This window comes from Brassica napus, chromosome C1, assembly GCF_020379485.1.
Source record: "Brassica napus cultivar Da-Ae chromosome C1, Da-Ae, whole genome shotgun sequence".
Taxonomy (NCBI): Eukaryota; Viridiplantae; Streptophyta; class Magnoliopsida; order Brassicales; family Brassicaceae; genus Brassica; species Brassica napus.
The window spans coordinates 11,257,392-11,272,991 of record NC_063444.1 but is presented as its reverse complement, the minus strand read 5'-3'; the positions used below and the strand labels follow the sequence as shown (position 1 = coordinate 11,272,991).

Below are 15,600 nucleotides of genomic sequence, written 5' to 3'. Positions count from 1 at the left end.
CATACTTGGCTCTAATCTCATCTATTGGTCTGCTACTAAACAAGACTCTGTATCTCGCTCATCAACTGAAGCAGAATACAGATGCTTATCTGACACAGCAGCTGAACTCTCTTGGATAATTGATGCTCTCAAAGAACTTGGCTTTCCTATGAAAAAGCATGCGGAAGCCTACTGTGACAATCTATCTGCGGTTCATCTTACAGCAAATCCTGTCCTGCACAAGAAGTCTAAACACTTTGCTACTCATTACCACTACGCTCGAGAACAAGTAGCTAAAGGTACTCTGATCGTACGACATGTTCCAGCATCCTCTCAGCTGGCTGACATCTTTACAAAGTCCCTGCCCCAAGCAGCGTTCTATTCCTTGCGGTCCAAACTCGGTGTTGTGCCTTCACCCACCACGAGTTTGCGAGGGGATATTAGCACGGCCCATATGAATCATAAGAAGACTGACACAAAGCCCGTTAGTAGTCAACAACGTAACAAGCAAGAGTTACCGTCAGTGACAACCAGAGCACAAGGATGTTGTGTGGGACGTACGGAAAAGCATACTCTACAGCTGGGGAATCGATACTCGCTACTATCTGTCGCCTTGTGATTAGGTCACAGCTGTAGAGGATCCAGATCCTTCTTCTTCTCTTTATATAAATATCAAACATTGTAACAAAAGAACGTTAAGCAATAAAGTTATAAGCTTGAGATAAACCCTTTGCTCTGTTTTACTCTGTTAACCTTCACGCAATGCATGGCTTGTATTCCACAAAATCTGATGTCTATAGCTTTAGGGTCTTAGTTCTCGAGATTATTAATGGCAAGCGGAATAGCAGCTTCACCAAACAGACAGTAATGGTAGCAACTTGATCACACATGTGAGATGGATATAGAAACATCAAACACATGGACTTCTCTTAACTTAGAGTCTTGTTTATGAGTATTAAGTAGTTGATTATTATGTAGGCATAGAGAGTTTGGAGAAACGGGTCGCCTTTTGAACTAGTGGATCCAGATGTTGGAGAGAGTTGTGACAGCAACGAAGTTACTAGATTCATCCATATCGCATTGTTATGTGTTCAAGAAAATCACAAGGATCGGCCAACTTTGTCAACAACCATCATGATGCTCACAAGTAACACAATCACTTTACCGGTGCCTCACCAACCCGGATTTTACTTCGGAAGCGTACGCAATCAAGACTTAGCAGCTGAAGATTTAGAGTCAGGTCAATCTATCAATGATGCAACGTTAACTGATTTAGATCCTCGTTAAAGATCAGTCTTGATGTTCTGTTATGGTTTTTGTGTTGTTCTTTTGGTGTTAGAGCTCCAAGATTGCACTTCACCTCTTATTCATGTGATTGTATACTTGTGACCGAGATCCTGAATTGAATTTATGGAGGATCTCGTATTCAGGCAATGCCTTACTTTTGTCTCTTCACAACTATGTCCAGAGACTTAGTTACTATCAAACCAAAGAGATAACAACTGTGAAGCAGCTAACGAGTCTTAATATTCATGCTAAGGCCAATATAAGACTCGACAGTCAAATGATAATATGTATACTCTTGCAGTGGTTACCTGGAAATGGCAAAATTTTAATGAAATTTGATGTCTACCACAATTTAGGCACTAGGTGGAGAATATTTCACACGTGAGTAGAACTTAAGTATATCTCTATTTGGTGCCAGCTTTCCAAAATGACATGTTCTTGACTGATAATTAAATTGTGTTACCAGGATTGGAGGGTATGGAGAAGTGGGTCACCCTCAGAACAAGTGGATCAACCCATTCTAGATAATTTTTAGAGGGAAAGAAGTGACAAGAGACATCCACCTGGGATTCATATGTGTTCAGTAAGATCCAATAGATTGTCCCAACTCGGCGACAGCCAACCTGATGCTCACTAGTAATTTCCTGATCAGTTTACATGTTCCTCAACCAACAAGAACGAGGTGGCCTTGAGTCTAGCGAGTCTACGATCAACTCCAAAGCCTTTGGAGTATGTGTGCCATTTTTGACTTGAATAGTCATCTGAGTTCTCAAAAACCAAATTTACAAGCATGTTCCTGTATTCCACATTTGGAGTGCAATGCCAAAGAGATAAAAATTGTGAAGAACCTGATGAGTCTTCGTTTTTTGGATTTACTTTGTATTCATATTCGTCTTCGACAGACTTACTCTGCTAGCCATTTCTTTACCATTTTCTTCTCCACTTTCTTCTACAACGTGTTCTTTTCGGAGCCACATGATTCATTCATGAAATTGCAACATTCTTTCTACAAGTACCAACATGTTGACTAGGCTTGACTTAAAACAGAATACTAGTCAACTTAATTAGACATTGACTAAGACAAAGGGACACATGGGTCAATGACTACTTGGAACGGAAATTTAATTGACACAAAGATGTTTTTTGGAGATAAGTGTATGAATATACACACACACACATACTTGCTTGCTATCCTAACACAAACGTCATCTTTATGATCTTGAAAATGAAACTGAAGAATCTATTACTAATCTTATGGTTCTTCCTTGTAGGCTTTCATGTAGCGTGTGCACACAAATGCAGTGAAACCGGTTTTTTCATACCCCATGGTAAGTTTGATACAAACCGTGGCCTCCTCCTCTCTTCTCTAGCTTCTAATGTCTCAGGTCGTGGCGGCTTCTACAATTCTTCCGTTGGACAAGGATCAGATCGTGTGTATGCTGTGGGGATGTGCATCCCAGTTACTGAACCAAAAATTTGCTCAAACTGTATCCACCTTGCTTCTAATGAGTTGATGGAGACATGTCCTAATCAGACGGAAGGTCTCCTCTGGTTCGAGAAGGAGACTCTTTGCATGATACGTTACTCCAACCGTTTGTTTTTTGGAACACTCGAGATGGAACCAAGTTATAAGGTGTACAATACAGCGGCTTTCCAAGTTAACTTGACAGAGTTTGATAATACATGGGAGGCTTTGACGCTTCGTGTGATCGCTCAAGCTACCTCATCTTCTAACCCTATGTACTATGGTGCCGGCATACAGAAAATAGGGACTTCGCGGAACATCTACGCTTTTGTGCTATGTAGTAAAGATATATCTCCCTGGAACTGCGCCAAGTGTTTAAGACAAAACGTGTATGACTATAGGTCATGCTGCAGTAGGAAACAAGGTGGTCTTTTTTTTTTTTTTTTTTTTTTTTGAACAAGTGGGAAACAAGGTGGTCTTACAATGAGACTGAGTTGTTTCATGGAATGGGATCTCTATCCATTCTTTGGAGTTTTTCAGAATCAGACCTCGCCAACTACTCATAAAAAAGGTATAACCTCAAAACTACTGTGTCCTGCTCTATTTTTTTTTTTTTAATGTTTTAGCTAACCATGATTGAAGTTTATTTGATCTACTCTGCTGTTGTCCTAACATACGTTTATACCGCCCATTAGTCCCACTCATGAATCTAATTTGAACCTTACATTATTACCTTTAGTCCTATATGTGTCTTAACTGCAAGTAACCTATGTGACTTGTGCATGTTCAGATAGCAAAAAAAATTCTACAGGAACTATCGTTGGAATCATTGTCGTTCTCACCTTCATGAGTAGTGCGCTACTTGCACTAGGGCTTGCTCTATGTAGGAGGAGAAACACGTACCAAGAATTTGCAACTGAAAGTGAGTTGTTCTTCATGATTTGGCACAAAGTCAACATTTATGTCTTCTAGTCTCTTCTCAAATGGTTATATTTCTCTTGCAGGGAGATCGATGACAACTTATGGTACTGAACCACAATATGATGGTAAAAGATTATGTCTCTTTTTGCGAAAACTGTTAAAGTCCCTTGGATACGCTCTTAGCATAACACAATGTATGCTTTCAGATGCAGATGATATTACAACTTCAGGTTCACTTCAATTCGATTTTAAAGCAATTGAAGCGGCTACATGTAATTTTCATGAGAGTAACAAGCTAGGTCATGGTGGATTTGGTGAAGTTTACAAGGCATAATGTTCTTAAACTTTCTCAACTAGTAGTTTATGTTACAATCTTAGGTGCATATAGTTGACAAAAAAAAAAAAAAATCTTAGGTGCATATTAAACAAAAGTAATTCTGATAGTGAGTGAAGATTATATGACTTGACAGGGAACGTTCCCGAATGGAACAGAAGTTGCTGTGAAGAGGCTGTCTAATTCTTCAGGTCAAGGGGAACAAGAGTTTCAGAACGAGGTTCTCCTTGTAGCAAAGCTCCAACATCGAAACCTGGTTAAGCTTCTCGGGTTCTCTGTCGAAAGAGAAGAAAAGATACTCATCTATGAGTTTGTGCCCAACAAAAGTCTTGATTATTTCCTTTTTGGTTAGAAACATATGATATATATAGAGACTTCTTTTCTTTGAAATCATTAATCTTGATATCAAAGACGTAGACTAATGGTTTATACGTTGCATATGTAGACCATAGAAAGAGGAGTCAGCTGGATTGGAGAAAAAGGTATAACATTATCGGTGGAATCACTCGTGGGATTCTTTATCTTTATCAAGATTCACGGCTCACAATCATACACCGTGACCTTAAAGCTAGTAACATTCTCTTAGATGCTGACATGAACCCAAAAATCTCGGATTTTGGAATGGCAAGAAACTTCAGAGTTGACCAAACTGAAGCCAATACAGGAAGAGTAGTTGGAACATTGTAAAAAAATTTCCTTTTAATTTACACACTGTCCATTTTTTTTGTTTAGGATAAAACTGAAAGTGATATCTGATGTGTTTTGCAGCGGTTACATGTCTCCAGAGTATGTGGCAAATGGGCAGTTCTCCATGAAATCTGATGTTTATAGTTTTGGAGTATTGACTCTAGAGATTATTGTTGGCAAAAAGAATAGTAGCTTTCACCAGATAGATAATTCAGTAGGGAACTTGGTGACATATGTTAGTACTAAAAAACCACTAGTCTCAAACTTTCCTACTCTCTTTTAAGTTTTAACTATAATGTTGACCCTGAACAATGGGTTTCTTGACAAATGACTTAACAGGTTTGGAGGCTATGGAACAACGAATCATTGTTGGAACTGATGGACCCGGCCATGGGAGAGAATTATGATAAAGATGAAGTCACTAGATGCATCCATATTGGGTTATTGTGCGTTCAAGAAAATCCTGCAGATCGTCCAACTATGTCCACAGTATTTCAGATGCTCACTAATACTTCCATTACACTGCCTGTCCCTCAACCACCTGGATTTTTCTTCAGGGTCAGATCTGATCTAAACCCATTAGCCGATAGCTTGGAGTCTGGTCCGTCTAAGTCTACCATGTCTTTTACTTGTTCCATTGATGATGCATCGATCACAAATGTTAATCCTCGTTAAAAAATATATATTTTTTGTTATAATCTAATGCTCAGTAGCAAAACATAAGAAACATAGTAAGTTTCACTTTAATGTTTTTGTAAGTGGTAAACTGTATAATGCTACAGTCCGTTCTATAATTACAGTTTTTATTACAAGTGACTATTTTTCTTCAGGAAGAAACGTGTAAATAGTAATGGTTGGAAAATTCTAAGAAATTTTTCAAGAGAGAGAGAGAAGTGGGTTAGTTTGCTCCCAGACGCTACTGTCGAGATAAGCTTGTAACCGCTGGTCCGTTACCTGCTGCTTCGTACCTTTCCCTGACAGCTTTCTCTATTTCGGCAAAAAGCTCCTGCAACTAGATTTCCGAAGTTCAAATTCCTACCTTTCTGAGCTTTATCCACCGGACATCAACTTGTCTCTGTTCTAAACACGCCGGGTTCTTCCCCCGACCCGGGTCGGAGGGACCGCCACAGTCGCCGGCTTCTACTCCTTCACGACGGAGATACTGGTCTGAAGCTCTCTCCACCGCCTGACTGGTCCTACTCCTCTTCAAACCAAGCCACTTCTTTTCCTCTATGAGCTTCAAAACGTGTCTGATAAGTTGAAAACAGGGATTCCTGTTTCACTTTGTACTATCATCCTTAACCTTCAGCCTATGGTTGGAAAATTCTAAGAAATTTTTCAAGAAATCCTCCACCTCACTCAGACTACGAAAAGTCTGTGATAACTTTGGATTGCTCGTCGGACACCCGTTTTTTTACATAACAACTCAAGATTCACACACCTCCTCCAAGATCTGCAACCTCAGAACAAAATGACTGGAAGATTTTCCAAAGAAGCGAAAGGAAAAGGGATTGTTTCTGACCCATACCAAGCTCCCAGGACGGCTAGAATCAAGGCCCAGCTACCTGACAACACAGAAGCGCTCCAGAAGTTCTCTCGCACTCTAATCTGCAGGGTAAAAAACCAGACAACTCAAAAAGTCTGGTCTCTTATTCCTTTCTTCACTGAACTTTGGAAATCAGATAAACGACCAGTTGGCTCAGACTTGGGCAATGGCTTATTCCAATTCCAATTTGAAAAGGAAACGGACCTGCTGGCTGTTCTCGAGAAAAAACCATACCATTATGCTAAATGGATGGTCATTGTCCAGAGATGGGAGCTTACAGTGTCAAAAGATTTTCCATCTCTGATACCGTTCTCGATTAAAGTCCAAGTAATTCCAATTCATCTCTGGTCGGAAGAGACAATACAGTGATTGGGAGAAGATTTAGGCATCTTTGAGCACTTGGAAATTACGGCAACAGAAGTAAAAATGAGAGTCCAGATCAATGGGCTTCTTCCTCTAATCAAATCCTCAGTGATTGAGTACTCCAATGGAGATGAGGTTACTGCAACTTTTGTCTATGAGAAGCTTGAAAAACATTGTTCCAAGTGCTTTAGACTTGACCACGAGAAAAAAGACTGCTTGGTTGCTAAACATGAAGAACGAGCCCAAAAAACCAAGGAGGATGTTACTAACAGAAAACAGAACACTATGGAGGCTAGGCCTAGAGACAATCAGCTCCTCCCAGGGTCAGGAGTGTACCACTTCTCAGCATCGAACCCCGATGGGGAAGACCATCACTATAGAGGGGGCCGCAGCTACGACTCTAGGTTTAAACAATATGATGCTCGACATGAGTTAGAGGAACGTCGACGTTACCGTTCAAGCCAAGAAACTCTCAATCAAAGAAAATACAGGGAAGACTCTAGAGAGAGACAAAGCTTTGCAAGTCGGTCTTCCTACCACAGAGACACAACTTCTAGATACAGGGAGGTTTCCTCCCGGCCACCTATCTTTGGTTCTCCTAACCACTCGCTGAGACTCAGGGGTCGATCAGAATTCAGAAGAGAGGGCTCTAAAGACTCTAATGGGGAAAAGTCTCCGCCTGTCAAAGGGAACCCATTGCGGGATGATGACAAATCCTTACCACCTGAAGCAGTCAATGAAGCTTTAGGTGAAGTACGGGAGGCAATGCTTCAATACACCCAATGCGCGGACCCTATGGAAAGCGCAGCTCGACGGGAAAGAATGAGAAAAGCTGAGGAGCAGGGTCAAATGGAAGAATCTGCTAGACGCATAGTCCGAAACTCATTTGGTACTGCCCCTGAAGTCAACCAGATGGAGGATCTAGTTCCATCAGCAGAAAGAATCCCAGCAACACTCAGACTGGGGCCTCCAACTCAATCACCCCCGGCTGCAGCTCCTCCCAACACAGAGAATCCTGTGAAAAGGAAACCGGGACGACCCCCGGGCAAGCGTACAGTTCAACAGAGCCCGAAACTGCTCAAAGGCTCAGGTTCACGCAAGAGAAAACTGCAGCAAACAAAACCCCCACTCCCTCGAAGGAGAGTAACTTCAGAAGCGGCAAAAGGGAAAACCCAAAAAGGAAAAGCGCGAGCTACAAGTTCACGAGGATCAGGGAATACATCTACAAACTCGGAGGACCAACCAATCTGCAACATGATTCCGGCATCAGCTAGGAGAAGGGTGGATTTTCAAAATCCATCCACTCTCGGTCCTTAAAAGTAGCAAGCTGGAACTGTCAGGGGTTAGGGAATCCCTGGAAAGTTCGACGATTACGGGAGATAAAGAAAGACATCTTCCCGGATATCTTTTTCCTTATGGAAACGAAAAATCCCGACACTTTCGTCCTCAAAAAGACGGAAGAGCTGCAGTATGAAAACAGACATCTAGTTCCCCCCGACTGGACATGGAGCAGGAGGTTTAGCTCTATTGTGGAAACAGGAAATCAATCTACAAGTTTTAAACTCTACTGCTAATTGTATTGACACTTGTATTGATTTTGAAGGAAAAATATTTTATGCTTCGTTCGTGTATGGCGATACTGATAGACTAAAGAGAAGAGCCCTATGGGACCATCTGCTCGAACTGAACACAACAAGAGAGTCTCCATGGTTCTTGATTGGCGATTTCAACGATCTAATCAACAATGAGGAAAAAGATGGCGGACCAGCACGACCGGAAGGATCTTTCACAGACCTGCGATCTTTCTTCTCCGAAGGGGACCTATTCGATCTACAACACTCTGGAGATTTCTTATCATGGCGAGGCAAAAGATGGGATTATCTAGTTCGTTGCAGACTTGACCGAGCTGTAGCAAACAGTGACTGGGCGGAACTATTTCCGACGACACGATCACAATACTTGGCATATGAGGGCTCGGACCACAGACCTCTTATCTCCTACTTTGAACCCGAAAAAAAGAAAAGGCCAGGCCTGTTCCGTTATGACAGGCCTTTAAAAGACAATCCAGAAGTGAAGGAACTGGTTCATCAAGCATTGCAAAGGGGAGCAAACCAGACTGTCAATGACAGGATCGTTGAAGTACGCTCAGCTCTGATTGAATGGAGCAAACAACAATATCGAAATAGCAGAGCCTTGATAGAGGAAAAGAAATTTGAGCTGGAAAAAGCTCTTACAGACCCGCTCAATGACACAACCTTGATCACAAAAGTTACTGAGGAGCTCAACGCTGCGTATGCTTCGGAAGAATAATATTGGAGGCAAAGGAGCCGCCAGCTATGGCTCTGCCTAGGTGATAGAAACACCGGCTTCTTTCATGCTGCCTCAAAGAACCGAAAGAGGGCAAACGCTTTCTCAGTCATCGAATACACAAATGGGGAGATGGTTTACCAGGAAGATCAGATTGGGAAGGTTATTGTCAACTACTTCCAGGATCTTTTCACAGCAGTCGAAGGAAACAGAGAAGAAATTGTTATGTACGCCCTATAGCCAATGGTGACAGAGGAGCAGAATGAAAACTTAGTTCTTATCCCGACAGCTACAGAGATAAAGGAGGCTATTTTCTCTATACACGCTGATAAAGCTCCCGGACCCGATGGTTTCTCGGGAAGTTTCTATCACACAAACTGGGACAACATCGGAGCTGATATTGTGAGAGAGATCCAGACTTTCTTTACCTCTGACAAACTGCCGGCCAAGATCAATGATACTCATATCCGCCTTATCCCGAAAGTTCACAGCCCCAAGACGGTTGCAGAGTATAGACCAATTGCTTTGTGCAATGTATACTACAAGATCATCTCTAAGATCTTGACAAAGAGAATCAAACCGCTACTCTCCACCATCATATCAGAGAATCAATCGGCTTTTGTTCCTGAGAAAGCGATTTCGGACAATGTCCTCATTACCCACGAGGTGTTGCACTATCTCAAAACATCCAAGGCAGCAAAGAGATGTTCCATGGCGGTTAAAACCGACATGACTAAAGCATACGACAGACTTGAGTGGGATTTCATCAAACTGGTCCTACAACGACTAGGTTTCCATCCGAAGGTGGTTAGATGGATAGTACAATGTGTCTCCACTGTTACATACTCCTTCCTCATCAACGGCTCGCCTAGAGGAAGAGTCACACCAAGCCGCGGCATCCGTCAAGGAGATCCGCTCTCACCATACTTATTCATTTTATGTAGTGAGGTACTCTCGGGTCTGTGTAACAGAGCACAAGAGGAGGGATCTCTTAAAGAAATCCGGGTAGCTCGAGGGACTCCTCGACTCAATCACCTCCTTTTCGCGGATGACACAATGTTTTTCCTTCGAGCTAGCAAGGAAAACGCTGATGCATTGAGCAAGCTGCTTAAACGTTATGAGGAAGCATCGGGACAATATATCAGCACGGCCTAATCGTCAATCACATTCTCGCGCAAGACCCCGAGGACTTTAAAAACAGTGGTTCAAGACGCCCTTTCAATCCAAAAGGAGGGGGGTATTGGAAAATACCTCGGACTGCCAGAACACTTCGGCAGATCAAAACGAGATCTCTTCTCATCCATTGTAGACAGGATAAAGCAGAAGGCAAAAGGCTGGTCTAATAGATTCCTATCAACAGCCGGGAAAATGACAATGCTCAAAAGTGTGCTCTCAGCGGTTCCTTCCGATGCTATGTCTTGTTTCCAGCTCCCAGTCTCTCTTTGTAAAAGAATCCAATCAGCGCCCACTAGATTCTGGTGGGATAACTGCGACAGAAGCAGCAAAATGGCATGGATCGCTTGGTCCAAGCTAATCCAACCCAAGGAGCTAGGAGGGCTCGACGTTAGAGATATTCAAAGTTTCAATGAAGCTTTCTTGGCAAAAATCAGCTGGAGAATCATCAACAAACCAGATAGCCTGCTAGGAAGAATTTTAATTGGAAAGTACTGTTCCACCGAAGATTTCTTGGTAGTAACAGCAAAGACTGCTATCTCACATGGTTGGCGTGGAATCTTGGTAGGAAGGGACATCATCCTTAAGAGCGCAGGCTGGGAAGTGGGAAATGGTGAAAGTATCAACATTTGGGAGAAGCCTTGGCTCAGCATCACTTCCCCACTACGGCCGATGGGACCACCCCCGGAAGAATTCCAAAACCTAACAGTGGCTGATCTTCTACTACCGTCTACACGGGAATGGAATCGGAACATGATCCAGAGAATTCTCCCATTTGAGGAACATAGAATTTTGGCAATCAAACCTAGTCTCACGGGGGCTCCGGATAAGCTCTCATGGCTGAACACAACCTCAGGCGAGTACTCTACAAAGACGGGCTATGCGGTTGCTCTCTCTAACCGAGACACGGAACTGGAACTCTCGCAGGCGGACGCTTCATATGAGTGGAGGAAGAATGTATGGAACTTAAAGATCTCTCCAAAAGTCAAACTGTTTGTGTGGAAAGCATTACATGGGGCCATCCCAGCTGGAGAAGCACTCAGAGCTCGTCAGATCAATGTGGAGGGAAAATGCAAGAGATGCAATCTTCCTGAAACTATAGATCATCTGTTCTTTCACTGCTCCTTTGCGAAACAGGTCTGGACATCAGCCCCTGTTTTTCCTAGCATTGAGTACAGCGAATCTATAGCTTTGAGGAGTATACGGAACAACCTTATAAGCAAGAAAAACTTACCTCCCACTGGCATATTCGAAGGACCCTTAGCTCCTTGGATCTTATGGCAAATCTGGATTGCTAGGAACAAGCTTGTTTTTAATGACAAGATCTTCACCGCCGAGGAAACGCTCTCAAAGGCAGTGGCTTGTGCTCACGAATGGGCCACCAGCCAAATTTCACTCCCACAGTCTGCCCGGACTCCGCCATCTTCAGTTACAAATCCTATGGATTGCGCCCTGATAAAAACTGATGCTGCTTGGAATGAAAGATTGAATATTGCAGGACTAGGGTGGATGATTGCCTCGCAAGACAGAAGCTCGTCATTCTCCTCCCCTGCTCACCATGTGAGCTCGCCGTTAGTCGCTGAAGGCTTAGCAGTTCGCGGCGGTCCTGAAGTGCAGGGAACTGGGCTTAGCTCGGATCAGAATCGAATCGGACTCAGCGTTCTTGATCAAATCCCTGAAGACGGAAGCATCCCTCGCTGGTCTTTATGGAATTCTAACTGATATCCTCTCAGTTACCTCCTCTTTTGATTTCGTTTCTTTTAAATGGATCTCTCGAGACAACAATGTTGTTGCAGACACCCTAGCAAAGCAGATTTTATCGTTTGAACTTGGCTTAATTGCCTGAATGTTTTAATGCAAGTGTGTTTCAAAAAAAAAAAAAACGTGTAAATAGTATTCAACTCGTACTATATGCTTGAGGTTACAATAACAATAGAAACTATCACAATACAACTTATTTAGAAATCAGGCATGAAGATACTATGTTTGTCTTCAACGAGGATATACATCTGTGATCGAGGCATCATCAACAGACCCTGCGAGAGATTGGGTTGTTGTATATTGGGCCGAATCAAGCGGATCTTTTACTTTTTCCGGTCTACTTGGAAAGTAAAGACCTGGTTGCCTAGGCACAGGTAATGTCACAGTATTACTGGTGAGCATCAGAACGATGGTTGACAAGGTCGGACGGTCTACCGGATCTTCTTGAACACACAAAAGACCGATATGGACACATCGAACAACTTCATTCCTTTGGCAATTATCCACGATAACTGGATCCACGAGGTCTAGTGGTGTCCCATTACTCCAAAGCCTCCACGCCTAGAAAATATTAATCAATCAACACTTGAAACCATGGTTAGATAAATATGAAACTTGCTTGGCTCATTACTTACATATGAGACCAGGTCATGTGCACCATCAGTTTGGTAGAAGCTGCTGTTTTTCTTGCCGCTTATAATCTCAAGAACTAACACTCCGAAGCTATAGACATCAGATTTCATTGAGTACTGACCATGCATTGCATACTCAGGAGACATGTAACCACTGAAACCCAAAAAACATTTGTTAGCAAACTAAAGTTCAACAAAATCCAACTTATGAGAAGCAGGAAGACTTACTAGGTGCCAACTATTCTGGTTGTGTTCTCTTGTGTTTGGTCCAATCCAAAGATCCTAGCCATTCCAAAATCTGCAATTTTAGGATTCATATCCGCATCCAAGAGAATGTTACTTGCTTTGAGGTCACGGTGTATGATTGTGAGCCGTGAGTCTTGATGAAGATATAGAATCCCTCTAGCGACGCCGCCTATAATCTTGTATCGTCGAGACCAATCCAGCTGAGCTTGCTTTGCAGGGTCTGTGCACAACCATATATTACAGTTAACTCTTAACGATTTGCATCCCCAATGTCTCAAGAATCATTGAAACAAAGTGTTAAATATTACTGACCAAAGAGGAAGTAGTCAAGGCTTTTGTTGGGCACATATTCATAGACTAGTACTCTCTCTTCTCCTTCTAAACAAAACCCAAGAAGTCTAACCAGATTCCTATGTTGTAGCTTTGCAACAAGAACAACCTCGTTCTTGAACTCCACGTCACCTTGTCCAGATGACTTTGACAGTTTCTTCACTGCAACTTCAGTCCCATCAGATAATATACCCTATCATTACCATTACCATTACCATCAACATCAACCCATTGTGTGTTGCCACAAAATTTCAAGACAAAACACACAACTTAAGGCAGTAATAGTACCTTGTAAACCTCACCAAATCCACCTTGACCAATCTTATTACTCTCTGCAAAATCAGCAGTTGCAGTTTGGATTGATCTATAATCAAGCTGCAGTGAGTCCGCCGTTGTTATATCATCTCCTGTTGCACAATGAAACTCTTAGAAGCTAAACCCTAAACACTAAATCAAACTCCAAAACCCCAAAAAGACAGCTGATCAATTGAAATATTTACCATCAAATGCAGATGTTGGGTGATAAGCCTTCTTTGTCCTCTTTGTTAGGAAACAATAACCAGCTATGAAAAGCAGAACAGCCACTATAATAGGCACAACAATGGCTACCACCAACACAGTTGAGTTCCCACCTTTCCCTGCTTTTACAAAAACCATTTGCTTATGTCAAAAGAACAGAACTTTCAAGAGATCCAGGCAAAACATCAAGGAACAGCACAGGTAGACATTTAACAAGTCGAAGTTCTGTAGAAAAACAGAGGAAGGAAACAGAGGTCTGACCAGGTGGAGGAGGAGCTGGCACAGGAGGAGTAGAAACCGGAGGAGGTGGTGGTGGCGTTGGAACGGCGGATTCGTTGTAAAACGGGTAAAGCTCGTATCTAGAATTACAGCTCGGCACAATAAGCCTTCCCCCGATCTTGTCCATAGGCAATTGATTGACGATCTGATTTAGACAACGCAAACATTCCTGACTCGTCAGATCAGGAGTGCACTGAACCAGCCCGTACAAAGTCTGGAACGCTGTCAAGTTAGCCTTTCCGGTAGCGAATCTCCGAGGACTGCTGGATGCAACGGTGGCCGCTTGGTTGATCGTGGACAAGACCAAGTTTCTGAACCCAGTTTGGTTCGATGTAACGTTCTGAGTGTTGTACAAGATGATGCCTCCGTTGGTGTTAAGGGTCGAGAGAATGTTGCCGTTGGAGTATCTGAGCATACACTCGTCGTAATAGAGCGTCACCTCTCTCTCGTTCGGACACCGGGCTAAGGTTTCGTTGACGGCAAAGGCGACGCAGCTGCGGCAAACTGCCGGCGTGACGTCTCCTCGGCAGAGGAAAAGACCGGTGACTCTGTCGGGGGCTCGTCCCGATGTGGCGTTTTGGAAGCCGGTGGAGTAAGAGGCGTTGGGGGAAGAGAGGGAAGACAAAAGGGTTCTGAGATTGGTGAAGTAAGTGCTGTTTCTTGTGAAAGTTGTGGTGTTTGGACAGACATGGTATACGTAAGTGGGATCTTGAGCATAAGCTTTGAAGCTAGTGAGAAAGGAGAAAAGGAAGAGGAACACGAAAGTGGTGGAAGAAGACATAACTGGAGCTTCTTTGATCAAGCTTTGAGATGCTTCGGTAGTATGAAAGCAAATTGATTTTCTTTTTGTTTATCTCAAGTGACTGTATATATTAGGACGAAACAGAGGATGGTTTTTGTGGCCAGTGACCAGTGTTACGTAGCGACGATAAGTCAACGTCAACGTAAACGCGTCTTGTCTTGAATTGTCTTTGCCTCCCCACTTGGGTAGGTAGGTAACTAACTACTAACCAATAATTAACATTTTTTTGGTAATTGATTGAAGAAAAAACTTACGAGTTGTTATAAATTACCTTATAATTTTATAGTATTGAAAATTTTAAATAAACGAAAACTTTTATACCCGCAGGAAAAAGATGACACTGATAATAAGAGAGAATGTGTTATAAGAAAAATGAGAGATGGTGTGTTACAATCGATCGAAATGATCGATTTATATAGAAGTTGAAAAATAGGATTTACTGTGCGAGCATAGTGACGCAAGTTCCACATAATATACGTACACACGAAAATGTTAATTTTCGGTGCGTGTATTCTTGACATTCATTCTTCACGTTTATAACACTCCCCCTTGGAGACCAGTGTCACTATCGTCTCTTGCTTAACGTCTTTGTTGCCTCGTTAAAAACATTTCCAGGAAAACTCAATGGGAAAAACCAAAGTAAGGTAAAAAGAGTACAACTACGTAAGCTCCCCCTCGAATGAGCAGTCATAGATCCTTCTAATGACGCATTCCAATGTTATGGATATGTTTTCTGAATACCGAAGTCGGAAGTGATTTTGTAAAGAGGTCAGCTGCATTGTCGCATGATCGGACATATCTTACTTCAATCTCTTTCTTCTTCACGAGCTCTTGAGTGTATGAGAAGAACTTCGGATGAATATGCTTCGTTCTATCGCTTTTGATATATTTGTCCTTTGTTTGAGCAACACATGCTGCATTATCTTCATATAGAATAGTTGGCTCCGTATTTTCGTCAATCCCGCTGCT

At 42.5% G+C, this 15,600-nt stretch overlaps 3 protein-coding genes across 4 annotated transcripts; 2 read left to right on the top strand and 1 right to left on the bottom strand.

Annotated features, from left to right (window-relative positions):
* Nucleotides 1–2,381: 2,381 nt before the first annotated feature.
* On the top strand, nucleotides 2,382–5,492 carry LOC106366214 (putative cysteine-rich receptor-like protein kinase 16). Its single transcript, XM_013805800.3, has 9 exons — nucleotides 2,382–3,155; nucleotides 3,204–3,302; nucleotides 3,522–3,653; nucleotides 3,736–3,777; nucleotides 3,859–3,980; nucleotides 4,123–4,333; nucleotides 4,432–4,669; nucleotides 4,755–4,908; nucleotides 5,013–5,492. The coding sequence occupies exons 1-9, from the start codon at nucleotides 2,480–2,482 to the stop codon at nucleotides 5,346–5,348; spliced, it is 2,010 nt and encodes a 669-aa protein (XP_013661254.1). The 5' UTR covers nucleotides 2,382–2,479; the 3' UTR covers nucleotides 5,349–5,492.
* A 652-nt stretch (nucleotides 5,493–6,144) lies between these two features.
* On the top strand, nucleotides 6,145–6,588 carry LOC106362724. Its single transcript, XM_013802579.1, has one exon. The coding sequence runs from the start codon at nucleotides 6,145–6,147 to the stop codon at nucleotides 6,586–6,588; it is 444 nt and encodes a 147-aa protein (XP_013658033.1).
* Nucleotides 6,589–11,936: 5,348 nt separating this feature from the next.
* On the bottom strand, nucleotides 11,937–14,710 carry LOC106366208 (cysteine-rich receptor-like protein kinase 10). Of its 2 annotated transcripts, none has more exons than XM_013805793.3 (7): nucleotides 13,812–14,710; nucleotides 13,532–13,669; nucleotides 13,320–13,438; nucleotides 13,014–13,224; nucleotides 12,684–12,921; nucleotides 12,459–12,609; nucleotides 11,937–12,384 (listed from the first exon to the last, which is right to left on the bottom strand). In XM_013805793.3, the coding sequence occupies exons 1-7, from the start codon at nucleotides 14,608–14,610 to the stop codon at nucleotides 12,055–12,057; spliced, it is 1,986 nt and encodes a 661-aa protein (XP_013661247.1). In that variant the 5' UTR covers nucleotides 14,611–14,710; the 3' UTR covers nucleotides 11,937–12,054. The 2 variants fall into 2 exon arrangements, with proteins under 2 accessions (XP_013661247.1, XP_022555869.1); XM_022700148.2 differs by having other exon boundaries at nucleotides 13,532–13,672; nucleotides 13,812–14,696.
* Between the last annotated feature and the right edge of the window lie 890 nt (nucleotides 14,711–15,600).

Coding starts and splice junctions, on each gene's coding strand:
- LOC106366214 (XM_013805800.3), top strand. CDS start 2,480: ATGATCTTGAAAATGAAACTGAAGAATCTATTACTAATCTTATGGTTC. Junction 3,156..3,203: donor ATGCTGCAGTAGGAAACAAG/GTGGTCTTTTTT, acceptor GTGGGAAACAAG/GTGGTCTTACAATGAGACTG. Junction 4,909..5,012: donor TAGGGAACTTGGTGACATAT/GTTAGTACTAAA, acceptor ATGACTTAACAG/GTTTGGAGGCTATGGAACAA.
- LOC106362724 (XM_013802579.1), top strand. CDS start 6,145: ATGACTGGAAGATTTTCCAAAGAAGCGAAAGGAAAAGGGATTGTTTCT.
- LOC106366208 (XM_022700148.2), bottom strand. CDS start 14,610: ATGTCTTCTTCCACCACTTTCGTGTTCCTCTTCCTTTTCTCCTTTCTC. Junction 13,673..13,811: donor GCCAGCTCCTCCTCCACCTG/GTCAGACCTCTG, acceptor TTTTTGTAAAAG/CAGGGAAAGGTGGGAACTCA. Junction 12,922..13,013: donor CCTTGACTACTTCCTCTTTG/GTCAGTAATATT, acceptor GGTTGTGCACAG/ACCCTGCAAAGCAAGCTCAG.